At 43.3% G+C, this 24,390-nt stretch overlaps 1 protein-coding gene across 1 annotated transcript in view; it reads left to right on the top strand.

Annotated features, from left to right (window-relative positions):
- LOC137527288 (T-cell surface glycoprotein CD1b4-like) overlaps window positions 1–23,965 on the top strand; it is a 45,746-nt gene extending 21,781 nt beyond the window's left edge. Inside the window, exons 5-7 of the mRNA XM_068247797.1 lie at window positions 13,649–13,915; window positions 17,371–17,470; window positions 23,724–23,965. Of these exons, the coding sequence (XP_068103898.1) occupies window positions 13,649–13,915; window positions 17,371–17,470; window positions 23,724–23,760 (404 nt within the window). The 3' untranslated portion in view covers window positions 23,761–23,965. The remainder of the gene's footprint in view (window positions 1–13,648; window positions 13,916–17,370; window positions 17,471–23,723) is intronic.
- The last annotated feature ends 425 nt before the right edge of the window (window positions 23,966–24,390 follow it).

The following is a 24,390-nucleotide window of genomic DNA, read 5'->3' on the forward strand; positions in this document are numbered from 1 at the left end:
TTGAAGGATTCTTGGGAATCTGTAACATCTGTAATATAGACTTTTTAACCCCCTCTCTCCTGGGAGGGAGATTGTAATGAGAGATGGGCATACGCTGTCACGTGACCCAGCTCCGCCTCCCTCATTAGAATAGAAAGAGATATAATGTGTATGTAAATATCATATCTCTGTGGCAATACCGCAGGCAGTGTAGATGCGAATATCTATGGACTCATCAGGTTCTGTGGTGTTCATAGGTATACACATAGTTATTATGTTTTTATAACATAATCCCCATATGTCTGCGGCAGAATGTGCTAGAATGACAATTAACAATAATTATTTTCATATGATTGGCATTAATCAAAGTATGAAAACTGTACTAGAAATGTAGATTATTTATTCCTAGGGTGATCGACATCAAATTCCCTCTCCTTCGGTCCCCCTTTGGCACCTGTTTGCTACTCTCTGGAAAACCAAAAAAAACTTCCTATAGAGGGGACCTGGAGTTTTATTCCTAACAGTTCTAGCTACCTTTGTAGTTTCAAGTCTCCCTGCTTTGTACAAAACTCAAACTTAAGGGGAACTCTGCGAATCCATGAATGTCAATCCGTTAAAAGGAGCTCCAAAAAGAAACTGTCCAACAGGCAGTACCACATTTTAAAGGGACACTGAAGTTTCTTTTTTTACCTTAGTTTGGCAAGCAGCCATTTTCAGCATTAAATTTCAAGCTGATTTGCCACATTCCCACGGCAGAATGAGTTATTTATGCCCTCGAAATACCCTAGCTAAATTCTACAACTTTCCAGGTCGTAGATTTTGCTACCAGGAAGAGGCAGAGCTGTGCGCAGTAGCTCTGCCTCTTCTCCATTCAATCTCCGCCCCTTTCAGTGAAAGAAGACTGAGAGGGGCAGGGAGAGGCGGAGATTGACTGGAGAAGAGGCATAGATACTGAGCACAGCTCTGCCTCTTCCTTGCAGCAAAATGATACGATCCTGGAATGTATTTATGGCATTTCTGGGGGGACATGACACTCGTTCTGAAGCGGGGATGCGGCATAACAACGTGGATTTTAATACTGACGATGGCTGCACAGCAATAATAGGTAAAAAAAAATCCACTTCAGATACTCTTTACGTTTAACAATTTTTTATTAAATAACACAATTAATTTAAAACACATGATATGATAAAAACACTAAAAGAGAATCAATAAATCTGTATAATTTATAGTATCATATATCCCCTAAGCCGACATACTGCACATGCGCAGAATATTATGTCCGGGTCAAAGGGCACCGACTGCGCCAACCAGGAAGAAGATTACATGGATCAGTACAGAGAATGGGGGAGACGCAGGGGCACGAGAGGTGTGGTAAGCATCCCCACAAATCCCCATACACACATTAGGCATCCATTTTGAAAAATAATTGCCACTAAGGTATCCTTTAACCGTTTCAGCCCGCGGGTATTTTTCACCTTATGGACAAGAGGAATTTTCTCCTTTCAGTGCTCCTCCCTTTCATTCCCCAATAACTTTATCCCCACTTATCACAAAGAAATGATCTATACCTTGTTTTTTCCACCACCAATTAGGCTTTCTTTGGGTGGTACTTTATGTTAAGAATTATTTTATTCTAAATGCATTTTGATGGGAATAATAAAAAAAATGGGAAAAATTATTATTTCTCAGTTTTCAGGCCATTATAGTTTTAAAATAATACATGCTACCATAATTAAAATCCACACATTTTATTTGCCATTTGTCCCGGTTATTGCAACGTTAAAATTATATCCCTAGTATAATGTATGGTGACAATATTTTATTTGGAAATAAAGGTGCATTTTTTCAGTTTTACATCCATCACTAATTTTTAGCCCATTATTTAATAATAAGATGCCCACTTGACATACTGTAGATATTATTATTTTTTTCCCTAAAGTCAGTAGGTGTATTTTACTATTTGGCCACAAGATGTCCCCCGCTGAGCAAAATGCTATGTAGCGTACAAGTAAGCTACATAGGATAGAATGTATTGCTACATTGTAACTAGGGGAAGTGACGCAAGGTTTCACTGGAAAGCGGCTGCAATCGCACTGCTGGCAGGGAGATTATGAATGGGAACATTGCTCCCATTCATAAATGTAACAATCAGGCGGCGGAAACCGGTGGTAATGACGGCGGGAGATAGCACGGCGGCTTTATGTAAGAATAAACACCGTTTTTGAACAAAAACAGTGTTTATTCTCAGCGGTAATGTACGGATTGGCACAGGGGACAAAATGCAGCCAATCTCCCCTGCTCCCAGAAACAGCGCGATCGCGGTCATCTGCCTGCCCGATCACCTGAAAACCCCAAAACTGCAAGGACATGACTAGCGCGTCCCTGCGGCTCTAGCAGCTACCGCTGCGGATGTGAAGCTCACGTCCGCGCGGCATAAATGGTTGAATCCCAGTTCTAAATATAAATGTGTCTCCTCCCATCCCATTGCAGCTTGTTGCCTCTACTCTATCTGTAAGAGTCATCCATCACAGTGAGCTATGTTATAGCCTCATACTGGAAGGTCTCACTTACCAAGAAAGGTGGAATGAACCAGGATTATTTAGCTTAGAAAACAGACAACTGAGACGGGCCGGTCTGAGTATTTTCCAATCTGCTCAGTTACTGGGATTTTCACGCACAACCATTTCTAGGGTTTACAAAGAATGGTGTGAAAAGGGAAAAACATCCAGTATGCGGCAGTCCTGTGGACGAAAATGCCTTGTTGATGCTAGAGGTCAGTGGAGAATAGGCCGACTGATTCAAGCTGATAGAAGAGCAACTGTGATTGAAATAACCACTCGTTACAATCGAGGTATGCAGCGAAGCATTTGTGAAGCCACAACACGCACAACCTTGAGGCGGATGGGCTACAACAGCAGAAGACCCCACCGGGTACCACTTATCTCCACTACAAATAGGAAAAAGAGGCTACAATTTGCACGAGCGCACCAAAATTGAACAGTTGAAGACTGGAAGAATGTTGTCTGGTCTGATGAGTCTCGATAGAGTCAGAATTTGGCGTAAACAGTATGAGAACATGGATCCATCATGCCTTGTTATCACTGTGGCTAAACGGTTGGAGGAGATTTTAAACTAGGATTTGGGGGGAGGCGGGAGGATAAAGTCTCAATACATAGACAAGATGAGGTAAAAAGACAGTGGGAACCTATCATTATGGAGGGTGGAGAGGGGGGTGGGGACAGTGTAAAGATTAAGGAGGTTGGTAAAAATTCAAGTAGCCAATTTCATGTAAACAAAATTGGTAAATGTGGTGGTAAAAATATAAAGTGCATGGTAACCAATGCTCGGAGCCTTGCAAATAAAATAGACGAACTAGAGTTCATTCTGAATGACAAAGGCTATGACATTGTGGGAATAACCGAGACATGGATGGATGAAAGCCATGACTGGATAGCTAATTTAAAAGGATACAATGTGTTTAGGAGGGATAGAACAGGGAAAAAAGGTGGAGGGGTTTGTCTCTTTGTTAAGAATTCTCTTACAGCTGTCCTCAACGATGAGATGGAGGAAGATTGCGAAGATGTGGAGTCCGTTTGGGTAAATATTCATGGTGGAAATAAAAGTTGCCAATTGCTTATTGGGGTATGCTACAGGCCACCTCTTATTAATGAAGCTGCAGAACTGAGATTACTACAGCAGATTGAAAAAGCTGCAGGTAAAAATGAGGTCATAATTATGGGCGACTTCAACTTTCCAGACATTGACTGGAGTATTGAGGCTACCCATTCTGGTAAAAGCAGCAGATTTCTGGCAGCACTACAGGACAATTACTTGACTCAAATGGTAACTGAACCAACTAGGGGGAATGCGTTACTGGATCTGATCATTTCTAATAGACCAGATAATGTATCAAATGTGCAGGTTCAAGAACATTTGGGAAATAGTGATCACAACATGATAACGTTTGAGCTGGTGACTGATAGGCCAAGGGGCAGCGGGACCACTAAAACTATGAACTTTAGAAAAGCAAAGTTCACTCAAATTAGGCAGGCACTAAGTTTGGTGAACTGGGATAATGTACTACAAGGGGAAGACACTGAAGGGAAATGGCAAGCTTTTAAACTTATACTCAATCAATACTGTAGTATGTATATCCCATATGGAAACAAAATGTCTAGAAATAAAAAAAGGCCTCTATGGATGAATAGAAAGGTTAAAGATAAAATGAAGAGGAAAAAGAATGCCTATAAGGTCTTAAAACAGGAGGGGACCGAGGCTGCACTAAGCAATTATAAGGAGTGCAATAAAAATTGTAAAAAAGAAATTAGGCAGGCAAAGATTGAAGCTGAAAAACAAATCGCTAAGGATATCAAATCTAACCCAAAAAAGTTTTACAAGTACATTAACTCTAAAAAAAGAAAGGTTGACTGTATAGGACTCCTAAAGGATGAGGATGGGAACTCAATGGTGGATGACCAAGGTAAGGCAGAGTTATTAAATGCTTTCTTTGCTTCTGTCTTCACAAAAGAAACAGCACTGTTGCAAACTACAGAGGCGGAAGAGTCTCAATCTTCTAACTGTAATATTAAATACTTAACGCAGGAAGAAGTGAAGGCAAGACTAAATAAATTAAAAATAGACAAGGCACCTGGCCCGGATGGCATGCATCCTCGGGTCCTAAGGGAATTAAGTTCAGTTATAGATAAACCCCTTTATCTTATCTTTTGTGACTCTCTTGCAACTGGCAGAGTCCCAGTGGATTGGCGTACAGCCCACGTTTTCCCATTATTTAAGAAGGGCAAAAAATCTGATCCGGGAAATTATAGACCTGTAAGTTTAACATCAGTTGTATGCAAACTATTTGAGGGGTTACTAAGAGATACTATACATGACTTCATAGTAGAAAATAATCTTATTTCTCAGCATCAACATGGGTTTACTAAAGACAGGTCCTGTTTGACTAACATGCTCAGCTTTTATGAGGTAGTGAATGCTAATATGGATATTGGGAATGCTGTAGATGTGATATACTTGGACTTTGCAAAGGCCTTCGACACTGTTCCCCACAAAAGTCTGGTGCAAAAGTTGAGGATGCAAGGACTGGGGAAGAGTCTGTGTTCATGGATAGGGAACTGGCTAATGGACAGAAAACAAAGAGTTGTGGTCAATGGATCATACTCAAAATGGGAGACTGTTAGCAGTGGGGTCCCACAGGGGTCTGTTCTGGGTCCAGTGCTCTTCAATTTATTTATTAATGACCTAGTAGATGCAGTAGTGAGCAATGTTGCTATTTTTGCAGATGATACAAAATTGTGCAGAATCATTAACTCTCAGGAAGATAGTGTCATATTGCAACAGGATCTGGATAGGATGGCTATATGGGCACATACATGGCAGATGAAATTCAATGTTGACAAATGTAAGGTCATGCATTTTGGACGTACTAATGGTCTAGCACCATACAAAATAAATGGGATACAGTTGGGGACATCAAACTTGGAGAAGGACTTAGGAGTACTCATTGACAACAAGTTAAATAATCGTACTCAATGCCAAGCAGCTGCAGCTAAAGCTAACAAAATTTTGGGATGCATTAAAAGGGAAATAAAAACTCGAGATGCTAGCATAATATTGCCCCTGTTTAACTCTCTAGTAAGGCCACATCTGGAATATGGAATTCAGTTCTGGGCACCACATTACAAAAAAGATATTGCAGTTTTAGAGCAGGTGCAGAGACGAGCAACAAAATTGATGCGTGGGATGGAAGGTCTCACTTATCAAGAAAGGTTAGATAAACTGGGTTTATTTAGTCTAGAGAAAAGACGCCTTAGAGGGGATCTAATTAACATGTATAAATACATCAGAGGGCAATATAATACCTTGGCGGATGAGCTTTTTGTCCCTAGGCCTTCTCAAAGGACTAGAGGACATGATCTGCGCATGGAGGAAAAACGTTTTAGCCATTTATTTAGGAAAGGGTTCTTTACAGTAAGAGTGATTAAGATGTGGAATGCATTGCCACAGGAAGTCGTTATGGCAAACTCTATACCTGCATTTAAAGGGGGCTTAGATGCTTTCCTTGCGTTGAAAGACATCCATGGCTACAATTACTAGGTAATGCCTAATGATGTTGATCCAGGGATTTTATCTGATTGCCATCTGGAGTCGGGAAGGAATTTTTCCCTTTAGGGGCTAATTGGACCATGCCTTGTAAGGGTTTTTTCGCCTTCCTCTGGATCAACAGGGATGTGTGAGGGAGCAGGCTGGTGTTGTACTTTATACTGGTTGAACTCGATGGACGTATGTCTTTTTTCAACCAAAATAAATATGTAATATGTAATATATGTAATATGTAACTGTGTAGGCTGCTGGTGATGGTGTAATGGTGTGGGGGATGTTTTCTTGGCACACTTTTGGCCCCTTAGTGCCAATTGGGCATCATTTAAATGCCACAGGCTACCTGAGCATTGTTTCTGTCCATGTCCATCCCTTCATGACCACCATGTACCCATCCTCTGATGGCTACTTCCAGCAGGATAATGCACCATGTCACAAAGCTCGAATCATTTCAAATTGGTTTCTTGAACATGACAATGAGTTCACTGTACTAAAATGGCCCCCACAGTCACCAGATCTCAACCCAATAGAGCATCTTTGGGATGTGATGGAACGGGAGCTTCGTGCCCTGGATGTGCATCCCACAAATCTCCATCAACTGCAAGATGCATATGGGCCAACATTTCTAAAGAATGCTTTCAGCACCTTGTTGAATCAATGCCACATAGAAGGCAAAAGGGGGTCACTGTATTAGTATGGTGTTCCTAATAATCCTTCAGGTGAGTGGACATCAATAATAATAATAATATACCCAAGGGCAATATAAGCTTGGCAAGCAATTGTTTTACTACTACTAGGCTTGTATAAAGGACAAGAGGAAAGGAGATTTAATCACCTGTGTAGAAAGGGGCTCTTCACAGTAAGAGTAGGTAAAATGTGGAATATCGTACCACAGGAAGTAGTTATCACGAATTCTATACTTGCATATAAAAAGGGTTTGTGTGCTTCTTAGCTTCAGGGCCGGGCCGAGGCAAAGGCTGGAGAGGCTCCAGCCTCAGGGCGCAGTGTAGGAGGGGGCGCAGAATTCATTCAGCTGTCATTCCTAATTGTGTTTGAAGCAGAAAGAAATAAGAAAAGGGGATACTTGGCTGTGACTGCAAGCCAGATAACTAGATATTAAGGTGTTGGGGAGGTTGTGGGCCCTGTGGCACCTCTTAGTCTAATAGCAATCAGTGTGTGATGGCTGGGGTGGAAGGGATGGAGGGGCGCACTTTGGTGTCTCAGCCTTGGGTGCTGGAGGACCTTGTCCCGGCTCTGCTTAGCTTGGAGGGGCATCCACAGCAATGATTGCTAGATGTAGGAATAATACATTCGGAGCCGGTAGAAGCCCCAGGTAAGTGTCAGTTTTTGTTTTCAAAACCCCCCAAAGAACCCCTTTAAACAATGCATGTTGCCTGGCTGTCCTGCTGATCCTCTGCCCCTAATACTTTTAGCCATAGACCCTGAACAAGCATATGCAGATCAGGGTCACCAGGGGCGTAGCAATAGGCCCTGCAGCGCCTGCGCCCGCGGGGGGGCCCGCCCCCCCCTGGGGCCCGCTCGGGGCCGTTTTTTGGGGGCTGGAGCGGTGGCAGCATGAGGGGAAAGCCTTGCCCACAGTCGGCGGGGAGAGGGGAAGTTCCCCCCTCTCACTCACCTCGGGGCTCTACCCTCTGCGCTCCCCTCCAGCTAGTTACCGTCTGTGGGCAGCGGGCAGCAGATACATACCTTCTTCCTTGCGTTCCATCGCCGCCTTCTCGCTCTAGCGGCTGACGTCACTTCCGGAAGCGGAAGTGACGTCAGCCGCTAGAGCGAGAAGGCGGCGATGGAACGCAAGGAAGAAGGTATGTATCCCGCCGCCGCTGCTGCCCGGCCCGCTGCCCACAGACGGTAACTAGCTGGAGGGGGGCGCAGAGGGGAGAGCCCCGAAGTGAGGGAGAGGGGGGAACTTCCCCTCTCCCCGCCGACTGTGGGCAAGGCTTTCCCCTCATGCTGCCACCCCTCCAGCCCCCAAAAAACGGCCCCGAGCGGGCCCCAGGGGGGGGGGATTTTCAGGTGTCTGCTGCCCACAGTACGATTTTCAGGTGTCAGCTGCCCATATTATGATTTTCTGGTGTCTGCTGCCCACATTACGATTTTCTGGTGTCTGCTGCCCACATTACGATTTTCAGGTGTCTGCTGCCCACATTGCGATTTTCAGGTGTCTGCTGCCCACATTGCGATTTTCTGGTCACTGCTGCCCACATTGCGATTTTCTGGTGTCTGCTGCCCACATTACGATTTTCAGGTGTCTGCTGCCCACATTGCGATTTTCAGGTGTCTGCTGCCCACATTGCGATTTTCTGGTGCCTGCTGCCCACATTACGATTTTCAGGTGTCTGCTGCCCACATTACGATTTTCAGGTGTCTGCTGCCCACATTGTGATTTTCAGGTGTCTGCTGCCCACATTACGATTTTCAGGTGTCTGCTGCCCACATTGCGATTTTCAGGTGTCTGCTGCCCACATTGCGATTTTCTGGTGTCTGCTGCCCACATTACGATTTTCTGGTGTCTGCTGCCCACATTACGATTTTCTGGTGACTGCTGCCCACATTAGGATTTTCTGGTGTCTGCTGCCCACATTACGATTTTCTGGTCACTGCTGCCCACATTGCGATTTTCTGGTGTCTGCTGCCCACATTACGATTTTCAGGTGTCTGCTGCCCACATTAGGATTTTCTGGTGTCTGCTGCCCACATTACGATTTTCTGGTCACTGCTGCCCACATTGCGATTTTCTGGTGTCTGCTGCCCACATTACGATTTTCAGGTGTCTGCTGCCCACATTAGGATTTTCTGGTGTCTGCTGCCCACATTACGATTTTCTGGTCACTGCTGCCCACATTGCGATTTTCTGGTGTCTGCTGCCCACATTACGATTTTCAGGTGTCTGCTGCCCACATTAGGATTTTCTGGTGTCTGCTGCCCACATTACGATTTTCTGGTCACTGCTGCCCACATTGCGGTTTTCTGGTGTATGCTGCCCACATTGCGATTTTCAGGTGTCTACTGCCCACATTACGATTTTCAGGTGCCTGCTGCCCACATTACGATTTTCAGGTGTCTGCTGCCCACATTACGATTTTCAGGTGTCTGCTGCCCACATTACGATTTTCAGGTGTCTGCTGCCCACATTACGATTTTCTGGTGTATGCTGCCCACATTAGGATTTTCTGGTGACTGCTGCCCACATTGCGATTTTCTGGTGACTGTTGCCCACATTGCGATTTTCTGGTGTCTGCTGCCCACATTGCGATTTTCAGGTGTCTGCTGCCCACATTGCGATTTTCTGGTCACTGCTGCCCACATTGCGATTTTCTGGTGTCTGCTGCCCACATTACGATTTTCAGGTGTCTGCTGCCCACATTGCGATTTTCAGGTGTCTGCTGCCCACATTGCGATTTTCTGGTGCCTGCTGCCCACATTACGATTTTCAGGTGTCTGCTGCCCACATTACGATTTTCAGGTGTCTGCTGCCCACATTGTGATTTTCAGGTGTCTGCTGCCCACATTACGATTTTCAGGTGTCTGCTGCCCACATTGCGATTTTCAGGTGTCTGCTGCCCACATTGCGATTTTCTGGTGTCTGCTGCCCACATTACGATTTTCTGGTGTCTGCTGCCCACATTACGATTTTCTGGTGACTGCTGCCCACATTAGGATTTTCTGGTGTCTGCTGCCCACATTACGATTTTCTGGTCACTGCTGCCCACATTGCGATTTTCTGGTGTCTGCTGCCCACATTACGATTTTCAGGTGTCTGCTGCCCACATTAGGATTTTCTGGTGTCTGCTGCCCACATTACGATTTTCTGGTCACTGCTGCCCACATTGCGATTTTCTGGTGTCTGCTGCCCACATTACGATTTTCAGGTGTCTGCTGCCCACATTAGGATTTTCTGGTGTCTGCTGCCCACATTACGATTTTCTGGTCACTGCTGCCCACATTGCGATTTTCTGGTGTCTGCTGCCCACATTACGATTTTCAGGTGTCTGCTGCCCACATTAGGATTTTCTGGTGTCTGCTGCCCACATTACGATTTTCTGGTCACTGCTGCCCACATTGCGGTTTTCTGGTGTATGCTGCCCACATTGCGATTTTCAGGTGTCTACTGCCCACATTACGATTTTCAGGTGCCTGCTGCCCACATTACGATTTTCAGGTGTCTGCTGCCCACATTACGATTTTCAGGTGTCTGCTGCCCACATTACGATTTTCAGGTGTCTGCTGCCCACATTACGATTTTCTGGTGTATGCTGCCCACATTAGGATTTTCTGGTGACTGCTGCCCACATTGCGATTTTCTGGTGACTGTTGCCCACATTGCGATTTTCTGGTGACTGCTGCCCACATTGCGATTTTCTGGTGACTGCTGCCCACATAAGGATTTTCTGGTGACTGCTGCCCACATTATTATTATTATTAATTAGTATTATTATAATTATTAGTATTTATATAGCGCCGACATATTACGCAGCGCTGTACAGTGTATATATGTATATATATATATATATATATATATATATATATATATATATATATATATATATATATCTTGTCACTAACTGTCCCTCAAAGGAGCTCACAATCTAATCCCTACCATTTCCATATATCTATATTATGCAGTGTAAGTACTGTAGTCTAGGGCCAATTTTTTTTTTTTAGGGGGAGCCAATTAACTTATCCGTATGTTTTTGGAATGTGGGAGGAAACCGGTGTGCCCGGAGGAAACCCACGCAGACACGGAGAGAACATACAAACTCTTTGCAGATAGTGCCCTGGCTGGGATTTGAACCAGGGACCCAGCGCTGCATTAGGATTTTCTGGTGTGTGCTGCCCACATTATGATATTCTGGTGACTGACTGCTGCCCACATTAGGATTTTCTGGTGACTGCTGCCCACATTACGATATTCTGGTGACTGCTGCCCACATTAGGATTTTCTGGTGACTGCTGCCCACATGGCGATTTTCTGGTGACTGCTGCCCACATGGCGATTTTCTGGTGACTGCTGCCCACATTACGATATTCTGGTGACTGATGCCCACATTAGGATTTTCTGGTGACTGATGCCCACATTGCGATTTTCTGGTGACTGCTGCCCACATGGCGATTTTCTGGTGACTGCTGCCCACATGGCGATTTTCTGGTGACTGCTGCCCACATGGCGATTTTCTGGTGACTGCTGCCCACATTGCGATTTTCTGGTGAACTCTGCCCACATTACGATTTTCTGTCCCACATTACGATATTCTGGTGAACGCTGCCCACATTACAATTGTCTGGTGAATGCTGTCCACGTTACAATTTTCTGGTGACTGCTGCTCACGTTACGATTTTCTGGTGACTGGTGCCCACATTACGATTTTCTGGTGAACTCTGCCCACATTATGATTTTCTGGTGAACTCTGCCCACATTATGATTTTCTGGTGAACGCTGCCCACATTACGATTGTCTGGTGAATGCTGTCCACGTTACAATTTTCTGGTGACTGGTGCCCACATTACGATTTTCTGGTGAACTCTGCCCACATTATGATTTTCTAAAGGCCCACATTACGATTTTCTGGTGAACTCTGCCCACATTACAATTTTCTGGCCCACATTACGATTGTCTGGTAAAATGCTGCCCACTTTACAATTAATTTACAGTGAAACGCTGCCCCATTACGATTATTTGGCACCTATGGGGGGGGGGCCCCATCCAAATATTCGCAGGGGGGCCCAGTGATTTCTAGTTACGCCCCTGCGGGTCACGATTCACTAAAGGGTGCTAAGTGTTAGCACGCCAGTGAAAAGGCACTTTGCATGTGCTAATATACTTTGCACGTGCTAACTAGGGTGCTAAGCAGTTAGCACATGTAAACTACTTAGCACCGTACTTAGCACATGCAAACTACTTAGCACCGTAGTTAGCACATGCAAACTACTAAGCAACGTAGTTAGCACGTGCAAACTACTTAGCACCCTAGTTAGCACGTGCAAAGCTTTTAGGCGTGCTAACTATGTTAGCACCCTTTTGTGAATCAAGCCCCATGCGTTCTCCCTGAAGTCTGACTGAAGTCTGACTGGATTAGCTGCATGTTTGTTTCAGGTGTGTAATTCGGACACTGCTGCAGCCAAAGATCAGCTGGAAGCCAGGCAACTGGTACTGTTGGAAATAAAGGCATAAATAAATGTAAGTAAATAAATATGGAAGCCTGCTTTTACTTCTCACTTCAGGTTCCCTTTAAAGTGGTATGAAACTCAGCATTTCTTCTTTGCTGTAAAACATTATTTACAGCATATAATATACTACCACATTTTTTTTTTCAGAATAGCATTAAAACAGTTAAACACAGGACTTACTTTTTCAACAGAAAGCTCCCTGCAGTGAGATCCCAATCCAAACAGGCGATAACATTATCTTGTGTTTACTTAATTGTAGCAAGAGAGCAATGTAAACATTCCCTGGCATTGCAGAAACTCCTTCTGAGCTGTCTGATCTGCACACGTTAGAAGTCATTGGGTACATTACGATATATAAATACTGTAGCTATGAATAAAATGCAATGGCAGCTTTCAGAGCAGATAAACTGTACTTTGGGAACTTGTAATTTTTAAATGAATAATACTTGTGCACAAAAGCAAATATGATAACTGTATGGGTAATAGGAAGTAGATAAACACATTTTTATTGAATATTATATCAGACTTTAATACCACTTTACAGCATAAAAAAATAAAGTTACAGTATTAAGGGCATTTCCTGCAATATGTTATTTCTTCCATTAACCACTTCAGGATTCTGCGTACGCTTAAGTACGCTCCTGAATCCTGAAGTGGATTCCATAGTTCCATGTCAGTTCACGGAAGGTGTCTCCGTGAACACCCTGCGAGCCTCCGATCGCGGCTCGCAGGGTAAATGTAAACACACGGGGAAGATCTTCCCCGCTGTTTACATATATACGACGCTGCGCAGCAGCAGCGCCGTAGAGGAGATCGGCGATCCCCGGCCTCTGATTGGCCGGGGATCGCCGGCATCTGATAGGCTGAAGCCTCTCCCATCAGGCGCAGGACGGAAATCCGTCCTGCGCCGCTCACAGGGCGAGGGAGAGGGAGGGAAGGGGAAGGAGGCCAGAAAGTGCTGCGGAGGGGGCTTTGAAGAGCCCCCCCCCCCCCCACAAGCACAAACAGCCGGCGGCAATCAGCCCCCCCAGCAGGACATCCCCCTAGTGGGGAAAAAAGGGGGGAAGTCTGATCGCCCTGGCTGCTATCTGATCGGTGCTGCATGCTGGAGAGCCCACGCAGCACCGATCAGCAAAAAAAGCCCTGGCACAGAAGTGGTTAAGTAGCAGCAGAACATCAATACAGCACAAGACTGATGGGCCTGAGGATTTCATTTCAGCCACTAGATGGCAGAGCTTTCATTTCAGAGCAAGAATTACTCGGGGAAATAACATCTCTACATAGAATGTTTGCTTATGATCTAACACACATTGTTATAACGATTTCTTCAATTTTTCTTCTCTTACTTTTTTATGTACCTCAGTCCAGCCAGAGGCCTACATTACCACCAGGAGAGTTTTCTCTGGCACAGAGGTCTTGTGTTGGGCGACCGGCTTCTACCCAAAACCAATCAATGTAAGTCTCTGGAAACAGAACAAGATGGTGGATGGGGTGTTAACAGAGACTCTGCCCAATGGAGACGATACATATCAGATAACTATGGTGGCAAGTACAAGGTGGACTGGCGAGGAAAACATCTACTGCCGGGTGGAGCACAGCAGCTTTAAAGAGCCACTCATAGTACAGCTTGGTGAGTAGCCACAATCAGCTTGCAAATGAATTTTAAAAAGTCTTGCCAGTTTGTGTCCCAAAACAGAAGTAATGAGATCAAATGGCTTTAAACCCTTTACCTAGCACTAGGATAGCTAGTACAATTGTCCTGCACCCCCCGATCCCCGCCGCTCCCCCGTTTATACATTACCCAGCCTGGATCCAGTGATCAGCGCAGTCCCCGCACAGCTCCGGTCATCACTATGGGGAGGATCGCACATGATGTCATGATATCGCCGATGTCATGCGCAAACCCGATCCCCCCCATAGCATAGCTCCCAACTGTCCCTCTTTTGGAGGGACAGTCCCTCTTTGGGAGCCCTGTCCCTCTTTCCTCCTTATTTGTCCCTCTTTCAGGACTTTGTCCCTCTTTCTATGTAAATATATATATTTCTCTACTAAAAAAATGTGTATTGATTGACTCTAAACTTTATTCCCATCCTTTAAATTGATATATTACTAATTTTAAAATGTTACTATGAAGGAAAATGAACCAGGATAGAAAGGACTGGTGTGGTTTGAATTATAAAACAACATATTTTTATTATGAAATCTTTATGGTATGCGTGACTAGGGGTGTGACAGGGGCGTGATCAGAGGTGTGGCAGGGGCGTGGCTTAAGTGTCCCTCTTTCTCATCTGAAAAAGTTGGGAGGTATGGCATAGAGAGACCGAAGCTGTGCAGGGAGGCTGCGCGGTCGCTGGATCCAGGCTGGGTAATGTATAAATGGGGGATTGGGGAGGATCACAGGCAATCGGGGGGAGCTGGACACTTGTACTAGCTAGCCTAGTGCTAGCTAAAGGTTTTAAAGCCATTTGATCGCATTACTTATGCTTGGGGGACTCCTGAGGATAGCAAGCGGTATGCCCGACACAGTGTTGGGCATGGTAACAGTAAAAAAGGGCGCAGGAGGCTAGTGGAAAAATCGGGCGCCGCCATTCACTCCCATAATAAGTATCGTTTACTGGGCGCCGAACGGGAAAAAAGGGCGCCAGAGAATAATAACGTTTTCCAAGGGCGCCCGAAGATTTTTAATGTTTTATAACTGCTTGTGATGATTTACGTTTCCTATTTCAATAAAACATTATTTTAAATGTTATCCCTTACTGTTTGTAAAACATTATTATTCACAAAATAAAGCGATCAGTACGTAACGTAAATTGCAATATATTTTATCCCTTACTGTTTCTAAAACATTATTCTACACACAATACAGTGATCACTAAGGAGGGTCTTAGGTTTAGGCACTACCAGGGGGGTCTTAGGTTTAGGCACTATCAGGGAGGTCTTAGGTTTAGGCACCATCATGGGAGTCTTAGGTTTAGGCACCACCAGGGGGGTCTTAGGTTTAGGCACCATCAGGGGAGTCTTAGGTTTAGGCACCACCAGGGGGGTCTTAGGTTTAGGCACCACCAGGGGGGTCTTAGGTTTAGGCACCACCAGGGGGGTCTTAGGTTTAGGCACCACCAGGGGGGTCTTAGGTTTAGGCACCACCAGGGGGGTCTTAGGTTTAGGCACCACCAGGGGGGTCTTAGGTTTAGGCACCACCAGGGGGGGTCTTAGGTTTAGGCACCACCAGGGGGGTCTTAGGTTTAGGCACCACCAGGGGGGTCTTAGGTTTAGGCACCACCAGGGGGGTCTTAGGTTTAGGTACCACCAGGGGGGTCTTAGGTTTAGGCACCATCAGGGGAGTCTTAGGTTTAGGCACCACCAGGGGGGTCTTAGGTTTAGGCACCACCAGGGGGGTCTTAGGTTTAGGCACCACCAGGGGGGTCTTAGGTTTAGGCACCACCAGGGGGGTCTTAGGTTTAGGCACCACCAGGGGGGTCTTAGGTTTAGGCACCACCAGGGGGGTCTTAGGTTTAGGCACCACCAGGGGGGTCTTAGGTTTAGGCACCACCAGGGGGGGTCTTAGGTTTAGGCACCAATACGGGGGTCTAGGGATTAGGGGTAGGTACAGGGAGGGTTACTTACTATTTTTTTTTCAAACTTTATTATACATTTCACCTTTTAAACGGAAGATTAACGTTTTCACAATTGCCGATTTCATGAACATTGTTTAATGATTTATAACTTTATAAAAACGAATATTTAAACGAAATATAGTACATTATATTTTAAACGTTATCCATGTTTATCGTTTAAAACCCCGCGCCCTTTTTTCCCAGCGCCCCTTTTTAACGTACGCGTCGGGCATACCGCTAAGGAGGTTAACCCAGGATTGAACTTCATCCCAATCAGTAGCTGATACTCCCTTTCCCACGAGAAATCTTTACCTTTTCTCAGCTAGATCATCAGGTACATCTGTATGGCTGCTATTGTGGTGAAACACATCCCACAATGTGATGTCAGGGCAACGGCCTTGACAGTTTCCTGTCTGTGAAACTCGTTGCATTGTGGGAAATAACAGCTGTTTCCAACTGCCAAGCAAGAAATATCTCCATCTGTACATAGAACTATCAACGTACGGACAGATAAAGTACAAAGACAGAAGGCTGATTCAGTGTCACGTTTAGGCAGTCGGCAACAGTAATCAGATGGGCAGAGGTACAGAATCAACAAGCAGGAGAATAGTCAAAGGAAGCAGAAGGTCATAACAGATAATACAATGCAATTAGTACTTTAAGCTATCAACAGAATCTGGCTAAGTGTGGATCCCCAGCTCCAGCCGGTTCTAGCACACTTTGGGATCTGACTGGGGTCTGAGCACTAACACGTTAGCATTCGTAACAGCAGACATGGGGCAACTGACAGACTAGTACTATATATATACAGAGATGCCCGCAGCGCCGCCCCCATCATTCAGCCAATCCAAAGTACCGTTGGAGTCAGCTGACTTGGCAGATCAGCTGACTCCCTTTCTATTTGCATAAAGGTCCAGTCGCCTGGCGCGCGCGCGCGTAGCCCTCAATTTATGTGCAATAGAAGGACCAGGCAGAGCACCAGCATGTAACTGTGCGGCAGAGGCCGCCGGCTGATGCGCGGAGATAGCCGCCATGCCGCTTGCCTCTATGGCGGTATCTCCGCTATCTATTACAGATCCCTTAGTAAATTGTAACCTTTTTGTTGCTCTTTTCTTCTGTTGTACTCAAAGCATTTGAGAGCTGTAGCCAGTAAGGGCATGCTCAGTAGACCACCCTGAAACATTAGGGAGTCTTGCCCAAGGACTCCTGTCTGAAAAGGTACTGTCTCCAATCGGTTTGATTTGAGACCTGGTTTGGTTCTTTATGTCAAAGGTGGTTTCTTTAACCAGTTCACTGGCCAGGACCAGGACTAACTGCAGCTCCTAATCTGTATCTGCATGCTGCCACATAATTGGGTGATTAGATAACTTCATGAATAAGCAGGTGGTCCTAATAATGCTATGCCAGTGTATAAAACGCACTAATTACCCGTCACTTTTTATGTCCTGACCTCATGTAATCTTGTCTGCAGATAAACGTCACTCACACACATTGATCGCTGTTATCTCAGTAATGGTTGTTGCCGTTGTGGTTGGGCTGACACTCTTCATGCTCCACCATAAAAAGCGGAGGTAAGACACATAATACATCATAACATACATGCACCGATCTACTGGAAGCGTCATATTATGGTCTAAAATTATATGTAGAAATTACACTTGTTTGTATGTTGCTGACATATTTTTCTCATTTATCAAAATTACTGAATAATTATCATTTCCCTGTCCTTAAAGAGGAGCTGTCAGCCATACTATCTCCTTCTGGAAAGGCCCCCCAAGTCTGGGCCTTGGGCGGCTGCTGGACAAGGGGCGGCTGGATATAATAAAGGGATTGCTACACATAGAAGAAGAGGCTGCAAGTGGAATACAGAGGTTGCAAATAAGTAGCAACATATAGAAATAGGGAGCTGCTCCCCAATGGACCTGTATATGATTGAAGGGGGCTGCAGTACATGAATGTTAAATATGGAAGAGGGTCTGCACAAGGAATAGGAGGGGGTGCTGCACATGGAAGGGAAGCTGCAAGAAAGTTTACCTATCGGCGAAAGAAATTAAAATCTGGCCTTGCCACCCGATGTGGGAAAAAGATAGAGGAGTTATTCCAAAACCCCAGGGATGCCGTCTAACAAAAATCACTGCCCTATTTTAATCTTTTATATTGACTTCAAAATAATAACTTCTATCCTGGCTACTAAATTAATTAAAGGAACTCCGAGCAGTGCAGAAACTATGGAAAGATGCATATCATTTTAAAGCTCTCTTTCTCCTCTTTCCAATGATTTATAAAACGCCACCCTACGTCTTTTAGTTTTCGCTATTTTCGTGATTGAAATTGCTGCGGCCGTGACTTTTTCTCAAAGTCAGCAGCTCTATTCAGCAGAAAAAGTTGCCCTGTGTAATACAATGTAACTATGGAAAGATGGAGAAGATAAGCTCTCTTTCTCCTCTTTCTGGCGACACCTAAACTGCGGCCCTACGCCTTTTAGTTTTCTCTATTTTCGGCAATTTCGATCGCGAAAATAGCAAAAACTAAAAGGCGTAGGGCGGCGGTTTATATATCACTGGAGGAGAAAGAGAGCTTTAAAATTATATGCATCTTTCCATAGTTTCTGCACTGCTCGGAGTCCCTTTAAGTTCCTATAATTCACAAAGATCAGGTAGGCTAATTATACATAGACTACACCAGAAAATCATTCAGTATTCATTAGAAGAAATGAATTATAAAAATGAATTTAACTATGTCCAACATTGCCGTCTTCCTGCATGGCTCCTATGACATAGTCTGATACTTTGTCCAACATTGCCGTCTTCCTGCATGGCTCCTATGACATAGTCTGATACTTTGGTCTGTAAAGTATGGCACTGTGCCAGATTTGATTGTGTCAGACTATGTCCAACATAGGAGTCCTATGTTGGACATAGTCTGACACAATCAAATCTGGCACAGTGCCATACTTTACAGACCAAAGTATCAGACTATGTCAGCTGTAATTCACAAAGACCAGGTACAAATACCTAAATTACTTGTGTAGCAGACTAACAAACAATTGTTAGCATTTAACCACTTGATGACCAGAGTTTTATACCCCCCATATACAGGCGATTTTTTACAATTCCGGCCTTCACAACTTTAACAGTTTATTACTCGGTCAAACAACAACTTAGCACCCAAATTAATGTTACCCCCTATTCTTCTCACAAATAGGGCTTTCTTTTGGTGGTATTTGATTACTGCTGCTGTTTCAATTATTTTTTTAAAAAATAAAGAAATAAAAAAGACCCTATTTAACCACTTAATGACAAGCTGACTTATAAAAGACCTCCTGCTAGAGCCTCTTAATGACTCCAGGACGTATATATAAGTCAGACAGTGCTGCTGCCGCTGTGCGTGTGCACGTGTGCGCCCCCGCGTCTGTACGTGCGTGCTCCAGCGTCTGTACATGCGTGCTCCCGCGTCTGTACGTGCTTGCTCCCGCATCTGTACGTGCGTGCTCCCGCGCTTGCACGTGCACGTGAAAATAGTGAAAAAACCTCACAAAAGAAAAAATACACCTTTATTTACAAATGCTATATTGTCACCATACTTTGTACTAGGGACATAATTAAAATATTGTGATAACCAGGACAAATAGGCAGATAAAATGTGTGGGTTTTATGTACAGTAGCAGTGTTTATATTAAAACCATAGGGGATGAAATTGGAGAAATGAATAGAAAATAAAGTAATTACTGAAAACAAATATCAACCCCAAAAAGCCCAATTGGTGGTGAAAAAACAAGATATAGATCATTTCATTGTGATTAGTAGTGATTAAGCTATTGGCAAATGAAAGGGATGAGCACTGAAAGGTGAAAATCGCTCTTTGAGGTGAAGTGGTAAAAAAAAAATACAAGGTCTCTAAATTAGCCCTAGACTACCTTACATGCACTACATGATGCATACATAGACACGTGTCTATGGCAGGGATTAGATGGCAAACACCTTCCGTGGAGCAGTTAAGTGACAAGTCAATACTCTGTCCAGCGCTGCGGGAGATCGCAGCGCTATATAAACATATTTTGACATGTAAATGAAAAAATCAGCCTGCCAGCTCTGATTGCGGGCTGGCTGGCTGATCACTGTGGCCTGTTTACTGATGGGAGCTCGAGCTCATGTGAGCTCCCGTCTAATCTCGCTCTTTGCGAGATGACACCATATGGCGTAACCGAGGAACGAGTGAGCCACTCTACGGTCACAGAATGGTTTAATTAGATTATTGAACCCCCCTCTACTGGCAAAGTTAAGGAGAGTAGTTATGATAGTAATCGTAAATCTTGCTTATGCGTAATTTTGAGTACTTTTCTTAATTACGATTAGGCTCGTAATAGCCATACAGTCATTGCGAATCATTTCTTGAAATTTTGCATGATTACGAGTATGTGCATCATTTTTGTAACTATGATTATTTTCATAATAGCCATTAATAATTGTACACAATTTTGTGTAATGATGACAAATTTTCACTTAATTACTATTGATTTTCACGTACTGGTAATTATCATAAATTATACAAAGAAATTATTAGTAAACACAAACTTACATACAAAATTGTGAATAAAGGCGAAATTATTATGAGACACATATGTATTAAGACAAATTTAATTATGAGTTTGCCAAAAATTACAAATTTCGATTTGTACATGAACAACATCTGCATTGCTTTCTATTGAATTGAGGTTAGGAATGGTCGGATTGCGTGGAAATTCCAGTTTCCAATTTCTGAGTATTTTATTAGCCATTTTTTTTCATCAGAGAATGTAAAATAATGAAAAAAATCTAATGAAATTGGAAAAATGGAAAAAGAGTCCTGTGATTGGCTTAAAATTAAAATTCTGCATTCTCCGATTGGACCATTGCTTACAAGTTATGTGATTGGGCTAAAATGACCGAGTTGAGTAAATCGCAATTTCTGAACGCGAAAATTTCAATTCCGTGGAAAACTAATGAGCATCCCTTATTCCGTGGAAAACGAATAAGCATCCCTTATTGGGGTATTATTAGACAGGATTTCTGCTGAAGTCTAGTCCAGTATCTACTGGTGCAAAGTGGGAGACTAAGTACACAACCAATATATAGAAAAGATTGACTGCTTACACCTTATTAAGAGTGTCTGAGACAAAATATTGGTAGGTTTTTAGAAATCTGTGCAGAATTGTCTCAGACATCTTAAAAATCACTAGATAGTGCAGATTCCTTCTTAGCCACTTAAGCCGTCGGTCGTTTTCACTTTATGCATCCGAGAAATGTTCACTTCCCATTCATTAGCATATAACTTTATCACTACTTATCACAATGAACTGATCTATATCTTTTTTCCGCCACCAATTAGGCTTTCTTTGGGTGGTATATTTTGCTAAGAGCTACTTTACTGTAAATGCATTTAAACAGTAAGAATAAGAAGAAAAATGAAAAAATGAATTATTTCTCAGTTTTCGGCCATTATAGTTTTAAAATAATACATGCGTCCATAATTAAAACCCACGTATTGTATTTGCCCATTTGTCCCGGTTATTACTCCGTTAAAATTATGTCCCTATCACAATGTATGGCGACAATATTTTATTTGGAAATAAAAGAGCATTTTTCCGTTTTGCATCCATCACTATTTTCAAGCTTATAAAAAAAAAATAGAAATATTTCATCTTTACATAGATATTTAAAAAGTTTAGACCCTTAGGTAAATATTTATGTGTTTTTTTTTTAATTGTAATGTTTTTTTTTTATTATTAAACATTTTATGAGGGTATTTTTGGAAGGGTGGGATGTAAATAGTATTTGTTTGGGGTAAATATATGTGTATTTAATTTTTATTTTTTTTTTACATTTAGATGTAGTTTAACTTTTTGGCCACAAGATGGCAACCTTGAGTTTGTTTACATGACGTCACTCTAAGCGTACAATGTACGCTTAGAGGGACATAGGAGGCAGAAAAAGCGAAGCTTCCGAGAGAAGCTGTCGCTTTTTCTGCGGGGGAGAGGAATCAGTGATCGGGCACCATGGCCCGATTCATTGATTCCTGGGCTAACGATCCGCTGACGATCACGCGTGTGCATGCGCGATCGGGCGCGGGAGCACACATGGCCTCCTTGACGTAGTTCTACGTCAAGGAGGACAAAGTAGTTAAAAACGTTTCTAAAATAGGAGGAGCTAGGAAGGTCTCTCATACGGTGCAGTGTGTGAGGGAAATTACTGTTGCTGAGGTAACCAATACATCTGCTGTATTGCATCAACACACAGCACTGGAAGGGTTATGCAAAGAATAGCTTCACAGAATTTAGCAGGGGGCTGTTGCTGAGGTAACGAATACATCTGCTGTATTGCATCAACGCACAGCACTGGAATGGTTAAGTACAGAACAACTTCCCAGAATTCAGCGGGGGGGGGAGGAGCAATTTACCAATCATGTCTAGGCTACCCTTCACAATCTGTAGAAGTGCTATTAAAGTGGTATGAAACCCAGCATTTCTTCTTTGCTCTAAAAGATTATTTACATCATATTATATACAGCCACCATTTTTTTTTACTAGAACAGCATTCAACTAGTTAAACACAGGACGTACAAGCTCCCTGCAGGGAAAGCTGAACGCATCTGAACTGGAGATAACATTATCTTGTGTTTGTTTACATTCCTCACTTGATTCAATTAAGTATTTTCTGGCAATTCAGACACTCCAGAACACAGACAAATACTCAGAAAGCAGTTCTGCACACATTACAATATGAATAAACCAGTTATGAATAAAATGCAATGTCAGCTCTCAGAGCAAAAAAATTGTACTTTGGGAACTTGTAATTTCTAAATGAATAATAATACTTATGCACAAAAGCAAATATGATAACTGTATGGGATATAAAAAGTAGGAAAACATGTTTTTATTAAATATTATGTCAGAGTTTTATACCGCTTTTGGCACTTCTCAATCTGCAGCAGTTTAGGAATGGATATGCACTTTTCTTTACTATAGTGCAGTTCTAGAAATTCATGCTAAACTGCCGCCATTAAGTAGGATTTAAGAAGTTTCTTATTATCATGCAAAACTGTTCCCCTACAGGTTAGAAGTGTTTAAAAAGAAAAAACTGTCGGTAATGCTACTGGTCTACTGCATATTGGCCCATATGCACTTACCTTTTTCTCCTAGGTGATAGTTTCAAACTCAATGAGATGTCAGTAAATAACTTTTAAGGCACCAGCAAGCAAGAAAAAACTCAGGATAATTTTGATAGTACTTTTCCCACCTACTTATTGGAACTTTTTCAATTGCAGAGCTGAAAAGTTATTCTAAATAGAAGATGTTGTTCCACATGCCTTGAGAAAGGGGGACCCTGTGAGGCCCCCCAAACAATTGTCGGATTTCTGTGTGGACGATTGCACAATAAAAGTGCGAAGCATTTAAAATTCACCTCTGTCTGGTGTGCTGGCGAACTTTGTTTATATCTAAACAAAAGATGATAATATATATCCTAGGAGAAAAGTCAGTGGGCTTGATTCACAAAAGGGTGCTAACTTAGTTAGCATGCCTAAAAGCTCCTTAGCACGCCTAAAGCCTTTTAGGGCATGCAAAGGCGCGCAAAGTTTAGTGCTGCCCGTAGCGCGCGAAACGTCGCATCGGGTGCGATGAAAACGTTGCACCGGGTGCGCCCGAAACATCGCACCATGCAACGTTTCGGGCGCACCCGGTGCGACTTTTAGGCGCATGCATGTGGGCCATTGTCTAGTATAAGTGTAAAATTACTGCAGCAAGACAAGCACATGCTAAGTGAATTTCTTTTTTTGTGTGTTAAACAGGCAGTATACCTCCATTGCTTTGGGCAGACTCTCTTAGAAGACAGAGGTGATTGAAGTCCTGCACCTGCTCTGGACTATGAAAGAGAGACAAGCGTCACTGCTACATACAACTTATAGGACCTAATCCACAGAGACTCCATTACTGCAGTACACAGTTTTATAACAGCACTGAGAAACATTTATTTGTAAATCTGAAAGTAAACACTGGCTTTAAAACATAACTACATTTGCAAATAAACTCTTCTTGATAGGAAAACATAAAACAAACTATTTTATTCATTGTAGTATAAGACCTTTCTACCTTTGTGATAACTTTGGCTAAAGTTGGTCAAATCAAACCCTAGCAACACAATTCACTTACTTTTGCCACATGCTGATATTTTTATTGATTTTTTTCCCCCCAATAATGAGCCAATGAGACAATATAGTCATTTTTGTTTAACTTAACTTCTTAGCAGCAATCCACTAAATTAAAACGTCGTGCTGGAGCCTCTTAATGCCTCTAGCACGTTTTAATGTATTTCTTGCCACTGCAGTGCCACGCGGGTGCTCGTACCTGTCGGGACTTGGAGATCCATGAATGGTGAAGGTGAATAAGTGGTCCCCGAACCAATCGCAGTGCCTGGAATAATGGATGTGACCCCGATCAGGGCCATGTCCATTCATA

Source organism: Hyperolius riggenbachi, chromosome 8, assembly GCF_040937935.1.
Source record: "Hyperolius riggenbachi isolate aHypRig1 chromosome 8, aHypRig1.pri, whole genome shotgun sequence".
NCBI classification, from domain to species: Eukaryota; Metazoa; Chordata; class Amphibia; order Anura; family Hyperoliidae; genus Hyperolius; species Hyperolius riggenbachi.